Here is a 19,751-nt window from a genome sequence, read left to right as displayed (position 1 = left end):
CCTAAAAATTATAATCCGCTAATGCTAAAAACGAGATATTACATTTTCTCTTACATGACATTTATGATATTTTTGATATTACATTTTACAGTTATACAGGATGATCGACTAAGACAAGTAGGAGAAAATTTAAGGGGTGGTTCTCAATGACAATACTTATATTGTATCTTTACGAAAATAAAGAGTAAAAATTGTGATTTTGGCTTCATTTGTTAGTTATTATCAATTAAAAATCCGCCTAAAATGCGGCAACCGGGCCAACAGAGGTGTACGTTGCTTACCTCATAAAGGTGCGCGACAGTCATGTATCAAACGTATACCTCTGTTGGTCGGGTTGCCACATTTTAGGCGGATTTTTAATTATAAATTCGCACCTGTGTCCGATTATTACCATACTATTATTTGCTCTGTTATTATACTATTATTATAAAAATTCTGTATTTTTGCTTAATCAGCCGTCTCCTACCAACGAACTAGTAATAGTGATGAGAGTAACAATAATATAATAATAGGGAAAATAGAGTCGTAGCTGTGTCTCATTCTGCCGCGCTCCGATTCGGTAACGTACCTCTAAACGCAATGAACATTGGTGGGGGGTATTGGATGTAACGAAGGAAGCGAACGAACAAAACGCGGCAGAATGAGACAACAAGATTTCTGGGCATATGTTTGTAATTTTGTTTTCAATCGATTTTGCTTTCATTCCGAGAAGAGGGGGAAAATGTATCAATGTATGTGTAATGTATGTGTTTTGTGTGGATTCTGGCGAACGGTGGGAGCATCGTGTAGCTCGCGGCGGAAGAGAAGTTTAGCAGCTCTGCAGTTTAAAAGTAAGTTGTATAGTTAATATAGGCACAGAAATTGGTACCACAGCAGTAATTGGGTCTCTTGCCCTAGTGAGTTAGATAAGATGTACAGATAAGTAAAATGGTAGATAGATAATATAGTGGATAAGTAAAAAAGTGTCCAATAAAATTGGTGCGACAAACTTCTTATTATTAAATATTTACAAAGTTGTGACGAAATTCACTGTCGTAATGGACAGAGTTTAGCGAATCATTAGTTGCGGTTGAAGCAGAAGAATTCTTAAAGTCCCCTAATGATTCGTGTACGGTTCTACACGAAGGTACGGCAGGCTGCCTGTTAACAGGCGCCGAGTTTCGGCTCCGGCCCGTTAGATGGCTACGGACTTTTCTGCTTGGAAATCGACTAACCGAATTTTGTGTACAGTACAGTACAGAACGACTGGTGTATGTAATAATATTTTTGAGTTTGAAAGGCGGTAAATGTCAACGCATGTGCTCGGTGCGATTTTATGGATAGTCTGAAGCGCGACTGTCCGACGACAGTTTTACCGAAGCGAAAAAGACAATGCTTGACCTTTCTGTGTTCTGATTTCGGTGGGACGCAGAACACCGGCGGGGATCTTCACGAAATGCTTTCAGTGTAACGGGCAGATAGACGACAAAGGAAGTGACCAGAGCCGAGAGAATCTAGTCGAGGAAAATGGGTGCTCAGGACAGCAACTGCCGGTTTCTTTTAGAACGGATTAATATGCCTGATGAGATCCTGCTCGATAAACCTGACCACACAGTATGTTTATGATCGTTTGTAAAAATCACTCTTATTTTTGGACTCTGCTATAACAATTTCCGATGCATCTCGTTTAATTGTTATCTCTATCACGATCTTGTATAGCAACGTACGTCGTCGAAGCACCGAATTTCGTCGGGCTTCAAAATCAGTTCAAAAGTTTCACATCTACGAAATTGTCCCAAATAATGTAGTCATCGATGCAAAAATGAATTGTTTTTAGTACACCTGCGGCAGGGCAATTGACAATGAAATATTATGCGTTGGTGTGACAGTGTCACGACGTCATTGCATATTTTTTCGGAGCAAGAACGAGCTATACGTCACGGATCTAAAGGTATGCCACATTTATAACTATTTATGTTGTTGATAAGTAGCGACCTCCTTGAATTCCAATTTGTTCTATTCCTCTGTGTGGTTTTTATGGTCTTTGGGATTCGATAGGATGCTTATTATTGCCTATCTTTGCTATTATTTATCTATAGTGTTGCTACGCTTGTCTACTTTCAGAGTGTCAACGGTCTGTTCATCAATGGAGTGGCACAGGAGCCGTATCAAACCACCCAGTTACATCCTAACGATGTTATTGGAGTAGGTTGTCCTTATGTCAATGTTACCGAAAAGAACTTGTTTGCGTACAAATTTCGTTTAATCACGGTAAAAGTTAGCCTTGTATATTTGCAAGATCGCTTACTGTGCTTCTTATCTACATTGCGCTGTGTTATTATAATTTCAGCAACCAGAGATAGTAGGGAGTAACGACACTACCCTCTCTGAGACACTATTAAATCAACCAAACGGATCCGCGAGTTGTGCGACGAACGGTACATCTGATCCTAAGAATAAACGTAAAAGAGCGATAGATAATAGCGATGTACAGGTTGTTCCAAATAAAGTACGAAAATTAAATCAAGTACCATCTTGTTCAAAAGAAGAATCTTTGGAAGGTAGTTTTATCTTTTTCGTTTCTTATATGTTTCATATATGTATACATATGTATATAGGATCAAACTGAAGCCAGCTATTCAAATTTCAGAACACAGCAATGCGGCGGATGAGAACGATGCCGAGATCATCGTTGTTTACCAAAATGGTAACAGTCGTAGCTCTGCGAAAGCGAAACCCGACGCGCTTGTAAATTCTAGCAACTTAGAGTCGTCCGTATTAAGTGACATGTATAATAGTATTAAGGACAAACAGAATTCTGTCGGTAGTTGTAAGAGTACCTTTCAGAATGTGCAGAAAACAACCGAGAATAATCTGTCGAGTACCAAGAATAAGGAGAATCTGTTTATCAACACCTCTAATTGTGACAATCAATCCGAAAACAGAAATGAAGACGGCAGTACGAGAGTTTGTCCGAGAAAAGGCGGTAAAGCTACTAGTAATGCAAGCAATAAAATTACTGTGGAACAATGTCCTACCGAAAGTAACCAGAGCGATACATCATCGAGGTTGCGTCCAAATTTAATAAATAATGGCGACACGATGATCAAAATGGAAGAAGAGTTGCAAATAACGGATACAGAGGAAGATGTAGTTTGGAGTTCCACTAACGGCATTTCCATACCGAACATATCTCCCATCAAATTAAAACAAGTGCAACAACAGCCGAAAACAAAGTTTTCAGAAGAGGATGTTGTTAACTTGAGCGACGATGACGACGATATTTTTCCATGCTCTCAATTATTCGACATTGGATTCGGTATGAACACGTCAATCAAGCAGGAGGTCAAGGAAGAAGTGAAAGAAGAGGAAGCGGAGGTCGAGCACGAGGGATTCAATATGCTCGATGACGAGGATTTAGTTATCTCTTTATCCGACAGCGACGACGAAGACAAGAATTGGTTGCGTAGATTGTCCCGTAGTCAAACACTGAACGAAGATGAAATTAAAATTGAAATAAAAGATGATCATGTAACGGAGGAAGAGCCCGCGCATGTTTCGGACAAGTCTGCGGACGAGCCACCATCGAATATGAGCGAGAAACTCGACGCAGAGAAGGAAATGGAAATAGAGAAAGAGAAAGAGAAGTCTTTGCGCCACGAGGACGAAGACGAAGACGACGACGACAGAACTGCGAACGAGACGCATTCGTCGAACACTACGGGTATGGAAAGAACGGAAGATGATTCCGTGGATCGTGCCATAAGCTCAATAGAGTCATCCATCGATAGTACAATTAGTGGTAAGAAATTCTTTAAACAAAAAAGTCCCAACTTGCTTGGCTCCCGAATACAAGAAAACGATAGTCGTCCGACATGCAGCACAACAGCAGAACCTATGGTAACTCCTAGGAAAAAGTCGATTGTACGAAAAGTGCCTCAGATAGAGCCGTTGCATCTGCCTACTAGAAGAAGAAGCAGCAGTGCTAACAGAACGAAACAAGTTCCCGAGAAACCTCCCAAGCAGAGACAGTCCAAAAAGGAGAAGAGGGAATTGGAAGAAAAAGCTAAGCTAGAAGAGTACCAGCGAGTGAAGGATCAGAAGAATCGCAGAGCGCAGAACACATGGGCAAATTGTCTTCCACTGACCAAGAAAACGACCAGTCCGCTCACCAAAGAGGAGAAAAAACAATTAGCAGATGACAGGAAGCAGAAACTGAAGAAACTTGCTCTGGAAAGTAAAGCATTATCCCTGGAGAACAATCATGAGAAAAAACGCATCGCCATCAAACCGAAGGCGAAGGTATCGTTGAAAACGCGAAGCGATTTACTCGTGGAGGACACGATTTCCGCGTCAAAGTTAGGGAATGTCAAAGAGAAACCGAAATCTGTGAATCGGCCTGCGGTCGCGAACAATGTGTTGACGAGTCCAAAAACGTGCGACGGTATAAGAGACAGGGAGGCGGCTAAAGAAATGCCGACGCGACATCAAAACTCGTCGTCCCTCACCGGGCTTGGCAGGATACCAAAAAAGAGCAACGCAACCGAAGCTAAAATGAATATTTTCGTTGAAGATGGTCTGGAAGAGGTTGTGCTGTCGCAGAGGATTAAACATATAGATAGCAGCTCGAAACGAGCAGAAGTAGCAAAACACAAATCAATTGCACCCGTCGTTACTGCGTCATTGATTCAGAACTCTTCGGAAAAAAGGACGAAGAAGCGCGTGTCATTCGCTACGATGATCAAGACTGTACGCGAATACGAGATTGACGAGTCGAACATCTTGAGGAAGCTCACAGGAAAGGATGCGCCAATGCCTAGAAGAACCATGAAGAAAGTACCAGAGAATGACATGACTAATCACTTTTTATTGCGTATCTTTTCATGGAGTCCAGTTTGGTTGGAGGAGCAGCAGAGTTTGAACAGCATCGCGCCTGTTGTCCGCGACGACGAGCTTCATGTGATGCTGACGCATTATAACTCGTACGACGAATATTATAGAGTGATTTCACCCCTTCTGCTGCTGGAGACCTGGTACGGGATAACGAAAGAGGTTCAAACTATCGACAGGAATCGCAGACGACCCACGCTGATGTGCTCGATCGTCGAGAATTCCATTCAAACGAACACGCCGTCCTCGAATCTGCACTTGACTACATTGATGCTCGAGGTATTGGTCACGAGAGAGGATCTACAAAAACAAGCGTATCCCATTTACGGGGACCTGGTGTCCTTCGAGTACATTAGCAACCAACAAAAGGGCCAGACGTTCCACAAAGTGTTCGCCTACGTGAACAACGTTCACGAGACTATACTGTCGGACTGGACGCATTACAATAAAGAGTTGGGGCAGTACGTGAAAAGACCTTACGCCTTGATAACGTGTACCGTACTGACGAAGTACCTAGAGCCAAATATCTTGATGAACAGAGTCACAAGATTGAGGAGCGTGACTTACTTGCGGTCCAATCTGCGAATGGTGCAGGCTCTCGAGTATCTTCCTAAGTCACCGGTGATGAACTTAATTTTAAACCCGAAAATCGAACAATATCATTTACCCACTGTCCCCATCGATCCCGAGCAATTATTCACCCGGGACAAGCTGAATAAAAAACAGCTGGAGGCTGTGTTCAAGGTGACCGAGACTATAGTACAAAAACAGGCGAAACTATGCTTCATACAGGGGCCACCTGGTACGGGAAAGTCGAAAGTTATTGTAAATATAGTGAGCCAGGTGTTGTATGGGAATAACAGGTACACGAACAGCGAGCGCTCGTTAAAAATACTCGTCTGCGCCCCGTCTAACGCCGCCATCGACGAGATCACTATGAGGTTGTTGCAAATCAGGTCTAGCATGCAGCAGAATCGGTTCAGGATGGTAAGGATCGGCCGGTCGGAGGTGATGCATCCGACCGTCAAGGACATCTCTGTCACAGAGCTGGCCAAGCGGGACATGAAAAGAAAGACAACCAGCTCGATGAACATTCCACTGGACAGCGTGGAGCAGGAGAAGTCTTTCCTCGAATCGAAGATCAACGCACTGGAATGCGAGATAGCGAGCACCCACAAGATGGACGAGGCTTACAGGAAACACCTGCAGATGAAGATAGCAGACATGAACGTCAAGTACGAGTTGCTAAAAAGTCGAAAGCCGCTGAATGAGATGAACTCGAAGGAGTCTGCCAGGATACAGCGGGACGTTGAGAATAAGATCCTCAGCTGCGCGGATATCATAACTTGTACCCTGTCGTCCTGTTATAGCAAACAGATGGAGTCCCTTTTTGTGGCCAATAAAAAGGGGATTTCAGTCTGCATTGTGGATGAAGCCACGCAGAGCACCGAAGCGGAAACCCTGATACCGCTGATGCTAGGCGTGAACACGTTAGTTTTGGTCGGTGACCCTAATCAGCTGCCTGCTACAGTTCTGAGTCCTCAGGCGAAGAAAATGGGGTTGGATCAGTCCATTTTCTCAAGGGTTCAGAACGCCTTCGAGATGAACACGATCAATCCCATAATCATGCTGGACACTCAATACAGGATGCCGCACGATATTTGCTGGTGGCCCAACAAGTTCTTTTACGCCGGCAAACTGAAGACAGACAAACTGCGCAACGAAGAGTTCCCGTTCTATTCGTACAGGATCTTTCATATCAATACTAGCCAGAACAATGATAACTTCTCGAATACAGATGAGGCCCAGTTCGTGGCCAACATGATATACACCATGCTGACACACGCCAATTTGGATGGCTGGGAATGCATCTCCTATGGTATTCTCACGCCATACAATAACCAGAAGCACGTAATTCTGATGAAAATTAACGAAAAGTCAGTGCTACTTATACTATTTTGGGTTTTGAAATGATAACTAGACTGCAGATGTATGTAGACTGATTTATCGAAAACTGAAGTAATAGAAATTTTATTTATTTCACTAGCACTCCCATTCTGGTTCGAAGAAGATACAAATCTCTATGAACTGCATTAAATATCTTATTATTCAAAGTTTTAAATGATCCAATACTACTATGAATGCATAGAGAATCTGCAATCTAGTGATGATACATTTCCTGCAGACTGCTGTTCAGTAAATTATTAAATACCGATGATGATTTCAGAATGTCGTTGCTGTCAGAGAATCTTAGGAAAAAGATCAAGTTTGAAGTGAATACGGTTGACGGCTTTCAAGGACAAGAACGAGACGTGATAATTATGTCCTGCGTACGGAGCCAGAAAATCGGATTTCTATCTGATAGGCAAAGATTGTGCGTCGCTCTTACGCGAGCTAAACATAGTCTGATAATCTGTGGAAACTTCAGCGTTTTTAATGTAAGATGATGCTATTACAACGACATATGATCAATAATTTGTGCATCTATATTAACGCAAAATAATTATGTTCGTTGCAGAAAGATCTAATGTGGAACTCCTTGCTGTCGGACGCAAAATCGCGAAAAGTATATTTTAATGTAAACGCTCAAGCAGAACCTCGAGAAATTAAACACCATGTTGTGAAGCGATTTAGTCACCATCATAAACCTGTACATTTGTAAATAACTCATCATTTGAAGTTCATTTGTTCCTATGTGAAAATCATGTAGATTGTTGTTCATTTTTCTACGTAATTGCTTTTTAAACAAATACATTTTTGTAAGAAAAGAAAGAAATGCTTTGGGACATTTGATTTATTCGACAGTGTCCCTGACAGGTCCTTGCTGGATGGTATTCGCTGTACTGCCAATCGTTACTGACGTTCGTTGGCTGGGGCAGAGAGGATCTCTGGTATTTCATATCGTGCGACACGAAATAGTATAATAAGAAGGTGATTAGCGTACTACTACATCTCGTCTGTGATGGCAGTCTCGTCGGTGGCTCGGTTCTGTTCCATGCTAAAAGCTGCTCGGTTTTGTTCCATGCTAAAAGCTGCTCGGTTCTGTTCCATGCTAAGGCTGAGCAGATGTCAACACTATATTCGGCAGTCTCTGTATTGGGAACGCCGAAAACCCGGGCGTGAGCACTCTCCTATCCTCTCTGACTGGGGTAGGCTCAGGTAGGCTGGGGGTTCCCGGAAAAATTCTCCCGTTGGTGGCGTGCCAGTCGACTTAAGTCGACTGTGGTGGCGAGCGGTTCAAATTTATTTTCTCTGTAATTTGGCGAATGAAAGCCTCACTCATACTGGCACATGTTTTAAATTTATTTTCACACTAGCTTACTTAAATATTTAAAATAAAATTCATTTTGACATTAAATTTTGTTGACATTCTCAAATTTAAAAAAAAGCATACATTTTATTTAAAAAAATATGTAGGGGCTACGTATGCTGCCGTACCTTGCCGCAGCGCTAGCATCGCCGGCATCAGCCGCGTGCAAGCGGCAAGAGCGAGTCGCCGCTCTCGACTCTACGTGTCCGACGACCCAAGGCGGATTTGCCGCCGCCGAGATTACACAATCTCTCTCTTGTAACAACCTTCGTCGTGATAAGACGTAATAAAGTTTTCTGTACTACAACACGCAACAGTGCCTTCCATCCAGTTTCCGGTTTCCCGGCGGTAGTAGGCCGCAGTCTGGAAATTCCCCAGACCGTAAACCTACAAATAATCTTGTAAGGCGCCCCCTCACGCGGGAGCACTGATGTTGTATATCACTTGCATCGTGCCGCGGGCCGGCACTGAGTCTGCTTATCTGGTATATGTATTCCACCAGTTCACTCTATTCGCGCTTATTTGAAGTTACAATTACAAAAGTTCGCACAAATTCGACTTATTTTAATAAAGTTTATTGATAGTACATTTCTTGAACTAATAGATTCATTTAGAATTATTTTGGCTAGTGCTACGGTTACATATTGTAAACAATGTCGCGTATAAGAAGACTTTCTTTACGGGGTGTTCGTAACTTTGCTGATGAAAACGAAGAAGCAACAATTCGATTTTCCCGACCATTGACACTTATTCTTGGTCCGAATGGCACTGGGAAAACAACAATTATTGAGGCTCTGAAATATGCCACCTGCGGCGAATTTCCTCCAAATTCGGAGCGTGGGAAATTCTTTATACACGACCCAGCTTTATCAATGACATCCATGGTAAAAAATATCTACTATCTCTTTATTACTTTATTTCATTGTTACATTGTTACTAATTTTCTAAGCATTTATTTTTGACAGGTTCGAGCTGTTGTAAAGGCCGAAATAGTGGATAGAGTGGGTAATATTTTTACAATATGCAGAACAATGGAATGTGCCAAAGCGAATGTAGTATCGAAATTTAAGACTCTTGACAGTGCCCTGAGTAGGATCAATAAAGGTACGAAAGACGTGATATCGATAACTAATCGGTGTGCTAATGTTGACACAGAACTTACATTAGCAATGGGTGTTTCAAAACCAATTTTGGATTATGTTATATTTTGTCACCAAGAAGATCTTAGTTGGCCATTTAACGATGGTAAAAAATTGAAAGAAAAATTTGATGAAATTTTTGACAGCGCAAATTATAATAAAGCCTTTGAAAGTATTATAAAATATATGAAAGAATTACATATAAAAGTAAAATTATTGCAAGAGGAACAACACTCGTGTCAAATAATTGTTAACCAAGTAGAAGATAAAGAAAAAAAACTGAAGGACCACAATAAACGATTGCAAATTGCAATAGAAAGAATAGAGCAAATAAATCAGGAATTGGAACCCATAGCTCAGAAGATTACAAATTTGGAAAAAATAGATATCAAGTATAAAGATTTACAAATTCAACAAAGTAATTCTTTTAAAATATCAATGAGAATTTTTCCTGTAACAAAACTCATATATTTATAAGTGCAATCTTTTTTTAGAAAGCAAAAGCACAGAGTATGACTTATCTAAACAACAACTGGAAAGATTAAAAGAAAGTATAGAGGAGGAGTATCAAGGTTCAACGGAGGAATTACTGGCTGAGATGAAAACATATGATGAAAAACAGGAAGGAAAAGTTGATAAAATAAAAGAGGTATAATATTTTTTAAATAACTGTTTCAATTGATGAAGGTCTTTAAGCTTCGAGTTCACATTAGCTTTTAATACATCTAGTGTGAGACGAAAATAAAAGAGATTGCTAAAGAGGAAACCAAGACATTAAATTTTTTAGCCAATGAAAATACCACCAGTGGTTCTTTGAAGCAACAAATTAAAGATATGGAAAGGAAAATTACTAGCCGCAACAAAATACTGAATCAGACATTATCAGCATGGAATCTGGATACTGCAGACTCTAATGTTTCAGAAATGGGTTTGAATACTGCTGTACACATATTGGAAAATTAGAAATTTTAAGTATTTTTTATTCACTACAAATTTCAATTGTTTTTACTGTTGCAGAAGTTATAGCTTTAACCAAAAGATTACAAGAAAAATTGCGAGAGTTAGAACGTAATGTAGAGGATAACAGAATAAGAAGAGAAGGAGAGGAGAAAGAAATACAAAAACAAGTGGATACATTGCGTAGTGAATATTCGAAAATAGAATCGGAAAAAAATATGAAAGAAAGCGAAGTAATTGAGACGAGAGATGAAATTAATAAAATCAAATTGCAGATAATGCGGGTATATCTAAATTTATATCAAATTGCTATTTTATAAGACCTGTATACAGGGTGTTCAAGTGTTCATACTATTACCAGCCAGAGTTTTTTTGCAAATAATAAATATTCGAAAAGAGTGAAAGAGAAAAAAGTAATATTGTTTGGAATATATAGCATGGAATGAAATATTTTTTTTTTTTCTAATATTCATTATGTGCAAGAGAAACGCTGGCTAGTAATAGCGTGAACACCCTGTATAATAGTATAATATATTTTACTTTCATTTTAAGCTTGGAGCTGCTGCCAATAAGTTAAACTCTATAGAGTCTGAAATGAAAACGGTACAAGATAAAATTGAACATTTGAACGAGACAATGAATGTAGATGAAGCAAAGGAAGAAGTTGCACGTAAGATAAAATCAAGAGATGAAACAGAAGCAGTGCTGAACGCTGTTGATGAAGAAATAGCTTCATTATTAAAACAAAGTTCGTTAGAAGCTGAACTGGAATTACATAATACTTCGTTGGCATCGAAGGAAAAGGAATTACAAAAATTAAAAGACAAACATGGAGAAACAATAAAGAATCTGCTGGATATGAAAGAACTAACACAAGTTAAATTGAAAAATAAATTGGATACGACTCAAAAAGAATTGGTACTTCAAAATGATAATTACTACAAACTTCCATGATTTATTTTTATTGCTAATAAATATAATTACAATCATATTTTAGATAAGCCAAATAGAATCTATTAAACAACAAATTCAAACGGAAGAACATCGATGTACTACATTACAAACAACAATATCGCATGCTAAAAGCGAGCTTCAGAAAAAAAAGAAGGAAATAGAAAGTGAGTTAAAAGTACTATTCAAAATTTTAAAGTAAATTCATTATCAACAATAAATTTTCCTTTTTCAGCTGACAAAGCGAAGGTTTCATTGATTTGTAATTATAAAGATTTTGATGAATCTGTGTTATTGCAATCCACACGACTAAAGGACTTACAAGACAAGCGGGGCATATATGCTCATCAAGGTGTCGCTTATAAGGAATATATGAAACAATTAAAAGAAACAAATCCTTGTTGCCCTTTATGTCACAGAGGCTTTGAAGAACGTCTAGCCGTTGAGAATTTGTTAAGGGAAATGGAAAATGAAATGGAAAGTCATCCTAACCGTTTAAAAGAATGCGAAACAGAAATGAGATCACAGCAAGAAAAATATGATAAGATGTTGCAATTGAAGCCAGTGGTTGAAAAAATAATACACTTTGAAGAAGACGAGTTAGAGAAGTTAATGTAAATATTTGAAAGTTTAATTTCCATTTACTTCTTTACTCTTTATTTGATCAGTTTCATGGTAATTTAGTCACAATTTATAGGAATAATATAGAAAAATCTAAAGCTGCATTCGCAAAATCGCAAACATTTATAACGGAATTGAAAGAGAAGAAATCTGACCCGGAAAAGAGATTAACGTTGACCCAAAATGTCATGAGTGATATTGTATTATGGGATAGATGCATTGATGATATATTGAAAAATAAACAAACAATCGACAGTTTCCGAACTCGTATGATTAATGCAGGTACATCAGTGGTCTTAATTACATACACGCAGTGTTATGCACGAGTGATAACTAACATCTTTGTACATACAGGTATTCGGTCAGAACGCAGTATTGAGAAAGCTCAAGGTCAAAGGGAAGAGTTGAAAGCATCTATAAAAACTATTCGTCAGGATATCGAAAATTTGCAATCCTCGATAAATTCGCAGAATGAAACTATGCATAACGCTCGGGAGGAATTAAATACATTGCATGAGGAACAATTGAAGATACGTTCGGGTATGCAGGAATTAAAACAATTACAAGAGAAACAAGAAACACTATTTTCGAAAGAAGTTTCATTGGGAAAGATGGTGGATGATTTGAGGCAAAAATCAACAGTAGCAGATGGTGACTTAAGTTCAGGAATTGAAAAATTAGGGAAAACGAAGAAAGAAAATTGGGAGAAACTGGAAGTTGATAGAAAACTATTAGCTGAAGGGACTAGACGCTTATCCGAATTACTGAAAGTACAAGACGATGTCGATACATATGTATATCGTAAAATTCCTGAAGCATTAGAACGTTCCCAGACCAAGATCAAACATTATGAAACCTCAATCCAAGATTTACAACAAGACAAAAGTGACCTTGAAAAAACGATAAACAAACTAAAGGAGGAAATTACTCGTCACAAAATCCAAAAAAAGAATTTGTCTGATAATATTTTGTTACGGGAAGCTCAGGAGAACATTAAAACTTTACAACAACAGTGTTCAAAGTTAAGAAATGAATTGCTGTCTATAGACCATGCTCAAGTAAAAGAAGAGTGGCAGATCTTGCAAAATCGAGAACAAACCTTGCTGCGACAGGTAGATTGTTTAAGTAAATTTTTAAGAAGTATCTATACAGTACGAACTGAACTACAATCTCTAGAGTACAACAATACTGTAGACACTGTAGATATTTTCTGATCAAATACGTCTATTTTCCATTTTTCTTTTGTCACAAAAATTTTTTAAAAAATACAATGTGCCTTGCTCTCTTGATTTAAAAATATGTACAACGATGCTTTACTCTATTCTGCAACAATATCACTTTGTGGATATACGTATAATATATTCTAAAATATTTAGAAAAACACGACGAAAGGTAATCTAGAAGAATTAGAAAGAGCTGTTGAACAGTGTACTGAAGAATTGAAACAAGACATGTACAGACAAGCGCGTAAGAAACATAAAAAAAAGTGTATCGAATTAACGGTAACGTAACAATATTCTTCTTTGTAGCCGTTTATTTGACAATATGATATTATTTTAACTTATTCCTGAAATCAGGTTTTACAAGAAGTTATATTGAATTTAAAATCGTACAGTCAAGCATTGGATAAAGCTGTGATAGAATACCACGAAGAACGTATGTCAACAGTCAATAGAATTATAAAGCAAATGTGGAGAGTCGTATATACTGGATCAGATACCACGTCCATAGAAATTCGCACAGATACTACCAAATCTATAGGTAGTGCGAAAAGATCATATAATTATAAACTGGTTCAAACAAAACATGGCCATGAGATTGATATGAAAGGTCGTTGTAGTGCTGGACAAAGAGTAAAATTTCCTTTCATAGAAATATAGTTGTTAAAGAATAGTAAATTTGTTTAATTACAATTAAACAAAATACTTGATTACAGGTTCTAGCATCCATAATTATAAGGCTTGCTTTAGCAGAGACTTTTTGTAAAGATTGTGGAATTCTTGCGTTGGATGAACCAACAACAAATTTGGATCGAGCAAATGCAGACAGTTTGGCAAATGCTTTAGCCACGTACGTAGTCATCATTTCTGTTAAAATCAGTTTCATTAAATATTTGAAACTCGAATGTTGTTTTGTTTTACAGAGTTGTCAAATTGCGATCACAATATCAGAAGAATTTTCAACTGATCGTAATCAGTCACGATGAAAAGTTCTTGTTCAAGCTAGCTGAATTGAGTGATAATAAAGGCTTCCATGAACTATATAGAAAAAATAAGTATGTGTTTGATAAATATGAATTAATAGAAATCTCATTTTAAATCTACTGTGTGATTATAATTTGATGAACTTTCTAGTGGATACTCGGCAATTAGATACTGTCAAGTGGAAAATCGAAATTATTTTCAAACGAATGATATAAAAGAGGAAGTATCGTCTGAAGAAGAAGCTGGTGAACATTCGGCGACATCACCAAATAAATCAGAGATGAATTCACATGCAATTGTACATGACGATAATTCACACCAGAGAAAGAGATCTATTAGGGAAGTTGATAGCGAGGATAATAATGAAGCTAATGCACCAAAGAAGAGATATGTCCTTAAACTATAATGCCTTCGCTCTATCTCATTCAGCACTAAAAAATATGTGGCTAATGGAAAGCATACATCACTTGTAACAAAAAAAAAACTGCAAAAAGAATCTAGTTGTTCAAAGCTGCAGAACTGTCACTAAAGTAACCCCCAAAATCCAAAATAAAAAAAGTAATTTCTTCTTTCCTCTATCTACAATCTGTATAATTTCAGATAATTTTGTTTTTTTCGGGATTACAATAGTGTATATACATAAGAACTGTATCGTATTGCAATAATTCGATAGTCAAAGAACATAAGTATATAATGTTACTGTTACTGTACTGTACAGTATCAAAAAAATTAATTTTATTATAAATTAATACCGATTGAGTTCGTAAATAGTAACTTTAAGAATACAAAATATCTTGGTCTAAACGTACTTTCGTGTATAATTATAGTTTTATAGATGATGAACAGTTAATAAGTGAAAGTTGCATAAATTGAATAATAAAACCTTGTATAAAATATAATTGAATGTTTATGTTGAATTTCCAAAATAAGTCCTTATTATCTAAGCACAGAAACAGAACATGATTTAATAATTCTCTAACGACAACGAGAATAAACGTAATCAATCATGTACGTTACTACAAGCGTGCCGAAAGTCAATATTTCATCTTTTATTACTGCTTCAATTTTGCAATTTGAATTTGCCGCCGTTTATTCGAGCTGGCAAAAGTTATTCGAAGATTTATTCGAAGCCTTCGAATAAAAGATACAGATAAAAGATGAAAAAATTATTCGAAGTTCGAATAAATCCGTTACGAATAAAAAAAATTATCTTTATTCGTCAGATAAATTCTCGTCGAACAAAGATACTTTCTTTATTCGAACCTTCGAATAAGGAATACAAATTTTTTTTACCTTTTATTAGTTATTCGCAATTTTTATTTACAAAAATATTTTGCCCAACTCTGTCATTTTGCATTAGCGCGAAATGACATGCGGATTCTCGGACCCTTGCGATTCTCATAGGTATACGTACACGCCGACCTAGCGGTGTGCGAGTGTGCCGAGGCACGGCTGTTCGAACGAAGCTACGACAGCGCCGTTGTTTACGTTGTCGGCATCATGCGACCGAATAATGCAAAATATTGCTCGAAAACGCAAAAGTAGGACCTGCCTGGTGGCGAGCGCTCTAGATTTATCCTTTATCTATTGCTTTTGACCACTGAAATGCCCCATCTTTGCATTATCGAGCAATGAATCGCCGCCTCCCGAACATTTGCAACCTTGTACGTTTTTGCGGATCTAGCGTTGTGTGCGGCACACCATGGCACACGCACACGTCACGCACACTGTCATTCGAGCTTCTCCTAGCGGCCGTTTGTAGCGTGAAGATCGCTAGGAAGCTTCTCCTAGCGGCCGTTTGGAGTGTGGCGGATCAATGCCACCTGGGTCCCCTGTTCCGTAGCGACACCCGTATCGCTACCCACATCACCTATGATATATTATTGCCAATGCGTTTATTATTGCCAATGCGTTTATTATTGCCACTGCCCCGCAGTGAAATAGGTCTACAGGGGATACCACTGACAAAAAAAAGCGGATTGTCAATAGTACCTCATGGTTAATTTGGAAACCTATTGATAGGGGTGCCCCCTTAATGCGCCATGCGCACAGTTGATATGGTACGGGCCTGAGATAGCTCGAGAACAATGACCGGCACGGGGAACGAGACGCGCGGCCTGGTCATGGGGGCGTAGTCTTCGAGAAAGCCTCGGATCTGGCGTATGACCTTCATTGAGATCACATCTTGTTGGCAGAGAGTCGATTTCGTCCGAGAAATCTTTTCGAAACCTCGAAAACGAACATCTCTACCAGGAGATCATGATTCTGCAAGAGGTAGTCGAACGTGTTTTTCTCTAGGGACATTTCGCTTCGTCTAGGGGATTTCTTTCCACGATGATTCACGCACTGTTCGTTTGATGGAAAACCATGGAAAACTACGTTCGTTGTTATGACTAACACGTAAATGTGGTTGTAATTGGTGGCGTTATTGTTAAGTAAAATGTCGCTGGCAAGGTTAGTGATTGTGATATATATGTAAATTTCATTTCCTAATCATTCTGAAAACTGTTCATTGTGAGAATGCTTGCCTTGTTCTTTGTAGTATGTCAATTAACGCTATTTCTCAGCTAGTTTGATTCCATGCACTTCGATCGCGTCAATGGTGCACTCGTTGACTATTGAGCGAACGATCTGACTGTGTCATTTTACTATCTTAATTGCTAGCTTCATCCCCAATCACACCATAATGAGAAAGAAAGGAAGACATAGGGCTTAAGTAATGTTTGTAAGTATTCTCTTTGAAACGCTAATTGTTGTTGCAGTTTACTACCTGCTCCGTCGCAGGTGGTATGGGACAGAGAGGATGAAGCACGCGAGCAGAAATTACGCCAAAGGCCAGTGTCCGCGTTGGTCAAAGCAGTTGTCACTGCTCCTCCCTATGGGCAACGTAAAGGATGGGTTCCCAGGAATTCAGAAGTATGTATCGATCGAATCTACTTGTCAAACTATTATCGCAATGTGCCCATCGATTGTACTTACAGAACTTTCGACTAGTTACAATTTATTAAAAGTATACGCAATTTCAATAGGATTTTGGGGATGGAGGAGCATTCCCTGAGATCCATGTGGCCCAGTATCCTCTGGGCATGGGAATGAAGGGAAAAGAAACCACAAGTAATGCTCTAGCAGTTCAGTTGGATGCATATGGGAAGGTGAAGTACGATGTAATTGCTAGGCAAGGTCATTCCAAGGATAAGGTAATGAATTCAGAAACTTTGACATGTTCGTCGGTTCTAAGAATTTCTTTGTATAGTTATAGCGATGTTTTACAGATTGTCTACAGCAAATTGAGCGATCTACTGCCTTCGGAAATAACTAGCGAAGAGGATCCCAGTTTGCAGCGTCCTCAGACAGACGAGATAGACGAGCTCACAGACAAAACCAAGAAAGCATTGGAGAAAATAACCAGATCGAAGATAGCCGCCGCTATGCCGGTGAGATGTGCGGAGAAGCAGGCTCCGGCTCAGTATATTCGGTACACCCCATCGCAACAAGGACAATCGTTCAACTCCGGAGCTAAACAGAGGGTCATTCGAATGGTGGAAGCACAGATAGATCCTTTGGAACCACCAAAATTTAAGTGAGTCTCTTCGGACCATGAATCTCTTACCACCACGATCCGATGAACCGCCTTAAATAATTCAGCAATGTTTAACTGTTAAAGGATCAACAAGAAAATACCGAGAGGTCCCCCATCACCTCCAGCACCGGTTATGCACTCGCCGACGAGGAAAGTCACGGTGAAGGAACAAAAAGAATGGAAAATTCCTCCCTGCATTAGTAATTGGAAGAACGCTAAGGTAAGTTGGCCAGTTCCCTCACGAGCATCGATGGTAGAAGTTTCATCCGAATCTGAATTGTTCAGGGCTACACCATTCCTCTGGACAAACGTTTAGCCGCGGACGGTCGCGGGTTGCAACAAGTCCACATTAATGAGAACTTTGCCAAGCTCGCCGAGGCTCTGTATATCGCTGACAGGAAAGCTCGAGAGGCGGTGGAAATGAGGGCACAGTTGGAGAAGAAGCTGGCTCAGAAGGAGAAGGAAAAGAAAGAAGATCACTTGAGGCAGCTCGCGCAGAAGGCCAGAGAAGAGCGCGCTGGCTTAAAATCCTCTGCCGCAATGGGTTTGTTTAGAAATTTACCGTATCACGATTCTATCGTATTTTCCCCATTAGCATCGTATCACTACCCCTACCACCTCGCGTTGAATTAATCTTAGTTTACGAACACGAAGGAAATACAGCTCTCACTGTTTTCAACCGTCTCGTGTCTCGAGAGTCACGCGACACTATGGGGGAAATACGGTATTTTTTCCGATACCATTTCTAGAGAATAAGAACTTTGGCTGACGAAGATGTCTAATAGCGTTTTATAAAATTGCGCCGTACAGATAAATCGGAAGAGTCCAGGGAAAGAGATCAGCTGAGGCAAGAACGACACAAGGACCGTGCCCGCGAGAGGAATCTGGCACGCGCTGCACCCGACAAGCGATCCAGATTGCAACGCGAACGGGAACGTGACATTAGCGAACAGATCGCGCTCGGTTTGCCGGCGAAGAGCATTCCTAACAGTGGGGAAGCACAGTTCGATCAGAGACTGTTCAACACGAGCAAGGGAATGGACAGTGGCTACGGACACGACGACGAATACAACGTATACGACAAACCATGGAAAGATTCCAATTCCATTGGCTCGCATATCTATCGTCCTAGTAAAAACATCGACAAAGACACTTACGGTGATGATTTGGAGAAGCTCGTTAAAACAAACAGGTCGGTGATGAGAACCCGTCGTAGAGAGACGCGTTGTTTTCCGGTAATCTGCGTTTCAAGCGTGCACTTTATTACGAGAAATTGTTTGTATTTTGTTAGATTCGTGCCGGACAAAGAATTCAGTGGAACAGATAGATCGGCGACCCGATCCGGACCAGTGCAGTTCGAGAAGGACGAGGAGGATCCATTTGGTTTGGATCAATTCTTGAAGCAGGCCAAGCGCGCCAGCAGTTCCACCACCACAACCACCAAACGCAAAGATGAACGCGATCAACGAAGAGACGATCGCGACAAACGAAGGAAACATTAACGGATCCGCCGATCCTCGATCATTCTCTTATCGTTTTAGGCGAAACGTTTCCGTCTCCGTTTTCGAAATGCGCGGAGACCGTTTGTAAAACCATATCGCTAAATAAATGATTATTTAGCGAACAGACAACTGGGCTCGGTTTCATTGCCTTTCCTTCGACCGAGAATACTGAATCTTCTATTTCGAGGGAATGCTGATCGGAACTTACAAGTTGAATGAAATGAATTATACGTACGATTGTTGTTCCAACGTTCCAAGCCGCTGCTAGGTGGTCGATTATCGTCGCCGTTCATTCACGTTTCAGACTCATAATTCTTTATTAACACAATGTGCATACAGCGTTCGTTAGATTAACAAAGGAAGCGATACTTTCGTACGGGGGGGAGCAACTGTTATCTCATAGTAGTAACGCATTATTTTATTTCGCTTTCTCATCAAATCATAGGGTACGCTAAGTTTTAACGACACCGCCGCGTTCGTGTCGACACGTTATTCTTTCTCTCGTGTTTTCTCTTTATTTGTCAAAATGATCGCGTCAAATCGAATCGATGCCTAATCGCCGTGGATACGCGATAATTCGGAACGCGACGTTATTACGTTTCACAGCGTTGTATTGCT

The 19,751-nt window shown here is 39.6% G+C and overlaps 3 protein-coding genes across 5 annotated transcripts; all 3 read left to right on the top strand.

Annotated features, from left to right (window-relative positions):
- Positions 1-1,263: 1,263 nt before the first annotated feature.
- On the top strand, positions 1,264-7,634 carry Setx (probable helicase senataxin). 2 transcript variants are annotated; one of them, XM_076788295.1, is made up of 7 exons: positions 1,264-1,593; positions 1,817-1,930; positions 2,104-2,184; positions 2,330-2,540; positions 2,630-6,806; positions 7,097-7,307; positions 7,388-7,634. In XM_076788295.1, the coding sequence occupies exons 1-7, from the start codon at positions 1,507-1,509 to the stop codon at positions 7,529-7,531; spliced, it is 5,025 nt and encodes a 1,674-aa protein (XP_076644410.1). In that variant the 5' UTR covers positions 1,264-1,506; the 3' UTR covers positions 7,532-7,634. The 2 variants fall into 2 exon arrangements, with proteins under 2 accessions (XP_076644410.1, XP_076644409.1); XM_076788294.1 differs by having other exon boundaries at positions 2,104-2,250.
- A 1,006-nt stretch (positions 7,635-8,640) lies between these two features.
- Positions 8,641-14,951, top strand: Rad50 (DNA repair protein rad50). Of its 2 annotated transcripts, XM_076788293.1 has the most exons (15): positions 8,641-9,063; positions 9,145-9,736; positions 9,813-9,967; positions 10,048-10,246; positions 10,336-10,559; positions 10,828-11,193; positions 11,273-11,393; positions 11,462-11,840; positions 11,924-12,129; positions 12,202-12,959; positions 13,224-13,349; positions 13,425-13,700; positions 13,784-13,917; positions 13,991-14,122; positions 14,202-14,951. In XM_076788293.1, exons 1-15 carry the CDS (start codon positions 8,833-8,835, stop codon positions 14,455-14,457), a joined length of 4,155 nt encoding a protein of 1,384 aa, XP_076644408.1. In that variant the 5' UTR covers positions 8,641-8,832; the 3' UTR covers positions 14,458-14,951. The 2 variants fall into 2 exon arrangements, 1 of the variants encoding a protein (XP_076644408.1); XR_013082311.1 differs by lacking the exon at positions 14,202-14,951 and having other exon boundaries at positions 13,425-13,608.
- A 1,279-nt stretch (positions 14,952-16,230) lies between these two features.
- On the top strand, positions 16,231-19,262 carry Bx42 (Puff-specific protein Bx42). Its single transcript, XM_076788292.1, has 8 exons — positions 16,231-16,505; positions 16,814-16,967; positions 17,081-17,248; positions 17,324-17,631; positions 17,716-17,851; positions 17,917-18,175; positions 18,442-18,823; positions 18,923-19,262. Exons 1-8 carry the CDS (start codon positions 16,492-16,494, stop codon positions 19,131-19,133), a joined length of 1,632 nt encoding a protein of 543 aa, XP_076644407.1. The 5' UTR covers positions 16,231-16,491; the 3' UTR covers positions 19,134-19,262.
- Positions 19,263-19,751: the final 489 nt, after the last annotated feature.

Source organism: Halictus rubicundus, chromosome 5 (genome assembly GCF_050948215.1).
Source record: "Halictus rubicundus isolate RS-2024b chromosome 5, iyHalRubi1_principal, whole genome shotgun sequence".
Classification (NCBI taxonomy): Eukaryota; Metazoa; Arthropoda; class Insecta; order Hymenoptera; family Halictidae; genus Halictus; species Halictus rubicundus.
The sequence above is the reverse complement of the archived record's forward strand: the minus strand, read 5'-3'. Positions and strand labels throughout refer to the sequence as shown.

Coding starts and splice junctions, on each gene's coding strand:
- Bx42 (XM_076788292.1), top strand. Junction 16,968..17,080: donor GGGTTCCCAGGAATTCAGAA/GTATGTATCGAT, acceptor CAATTTCAATAG/GATTTTGGGGATGGAGGAGC. Junction 18,176..18,441: donor AAAATCCTCTGCCGCAATGG/GTTTGTTTAGAA, acceptor TGCGCCGTACAG/ATAAATCGGAAGAGTCCAGG.
- Setx (XM_076788294.1), top strand. CDS start 1,507: ATGGGTGCTCAGGACAGCAACTGCCGGTTTCTTTTAGAACGGATTAAT. Junction 1,594..1,816: donor TCGATAAACCTGACCACACA/GTATGTTTATGA, acceptor AATTGTTTTTAG/TACACCTGCGGCAGGGCAAT. Junction 2,251..2,329: donor ACAAATTTCGTTTAATCACG/GTAAAAGTTAGC, acceptor TTATAATTTCAG/CAACCAGAGATAGTAGGGAG.
- Rad50 (XM_076788293.1), top strand. CDS start 8,833: ATGTCGCGTATAAGAAGACTTTCTTTACGGGGTGTTCGTAACTTTGCT. Junction 9,737..9,812: donor AGATTTACAAATTCAACAAA/GTAATTCTTTTA, acceptor ATCTTTTTTTAG/AAAGCAAAAGCACAGAGTAT. Junction 11,841..11,923: donor GACGAGTTAGAGAAGTTAAT/GTAAATATTTGA, acceptor CACAATTTATAG/GAATAATATAGAAAAATCTA.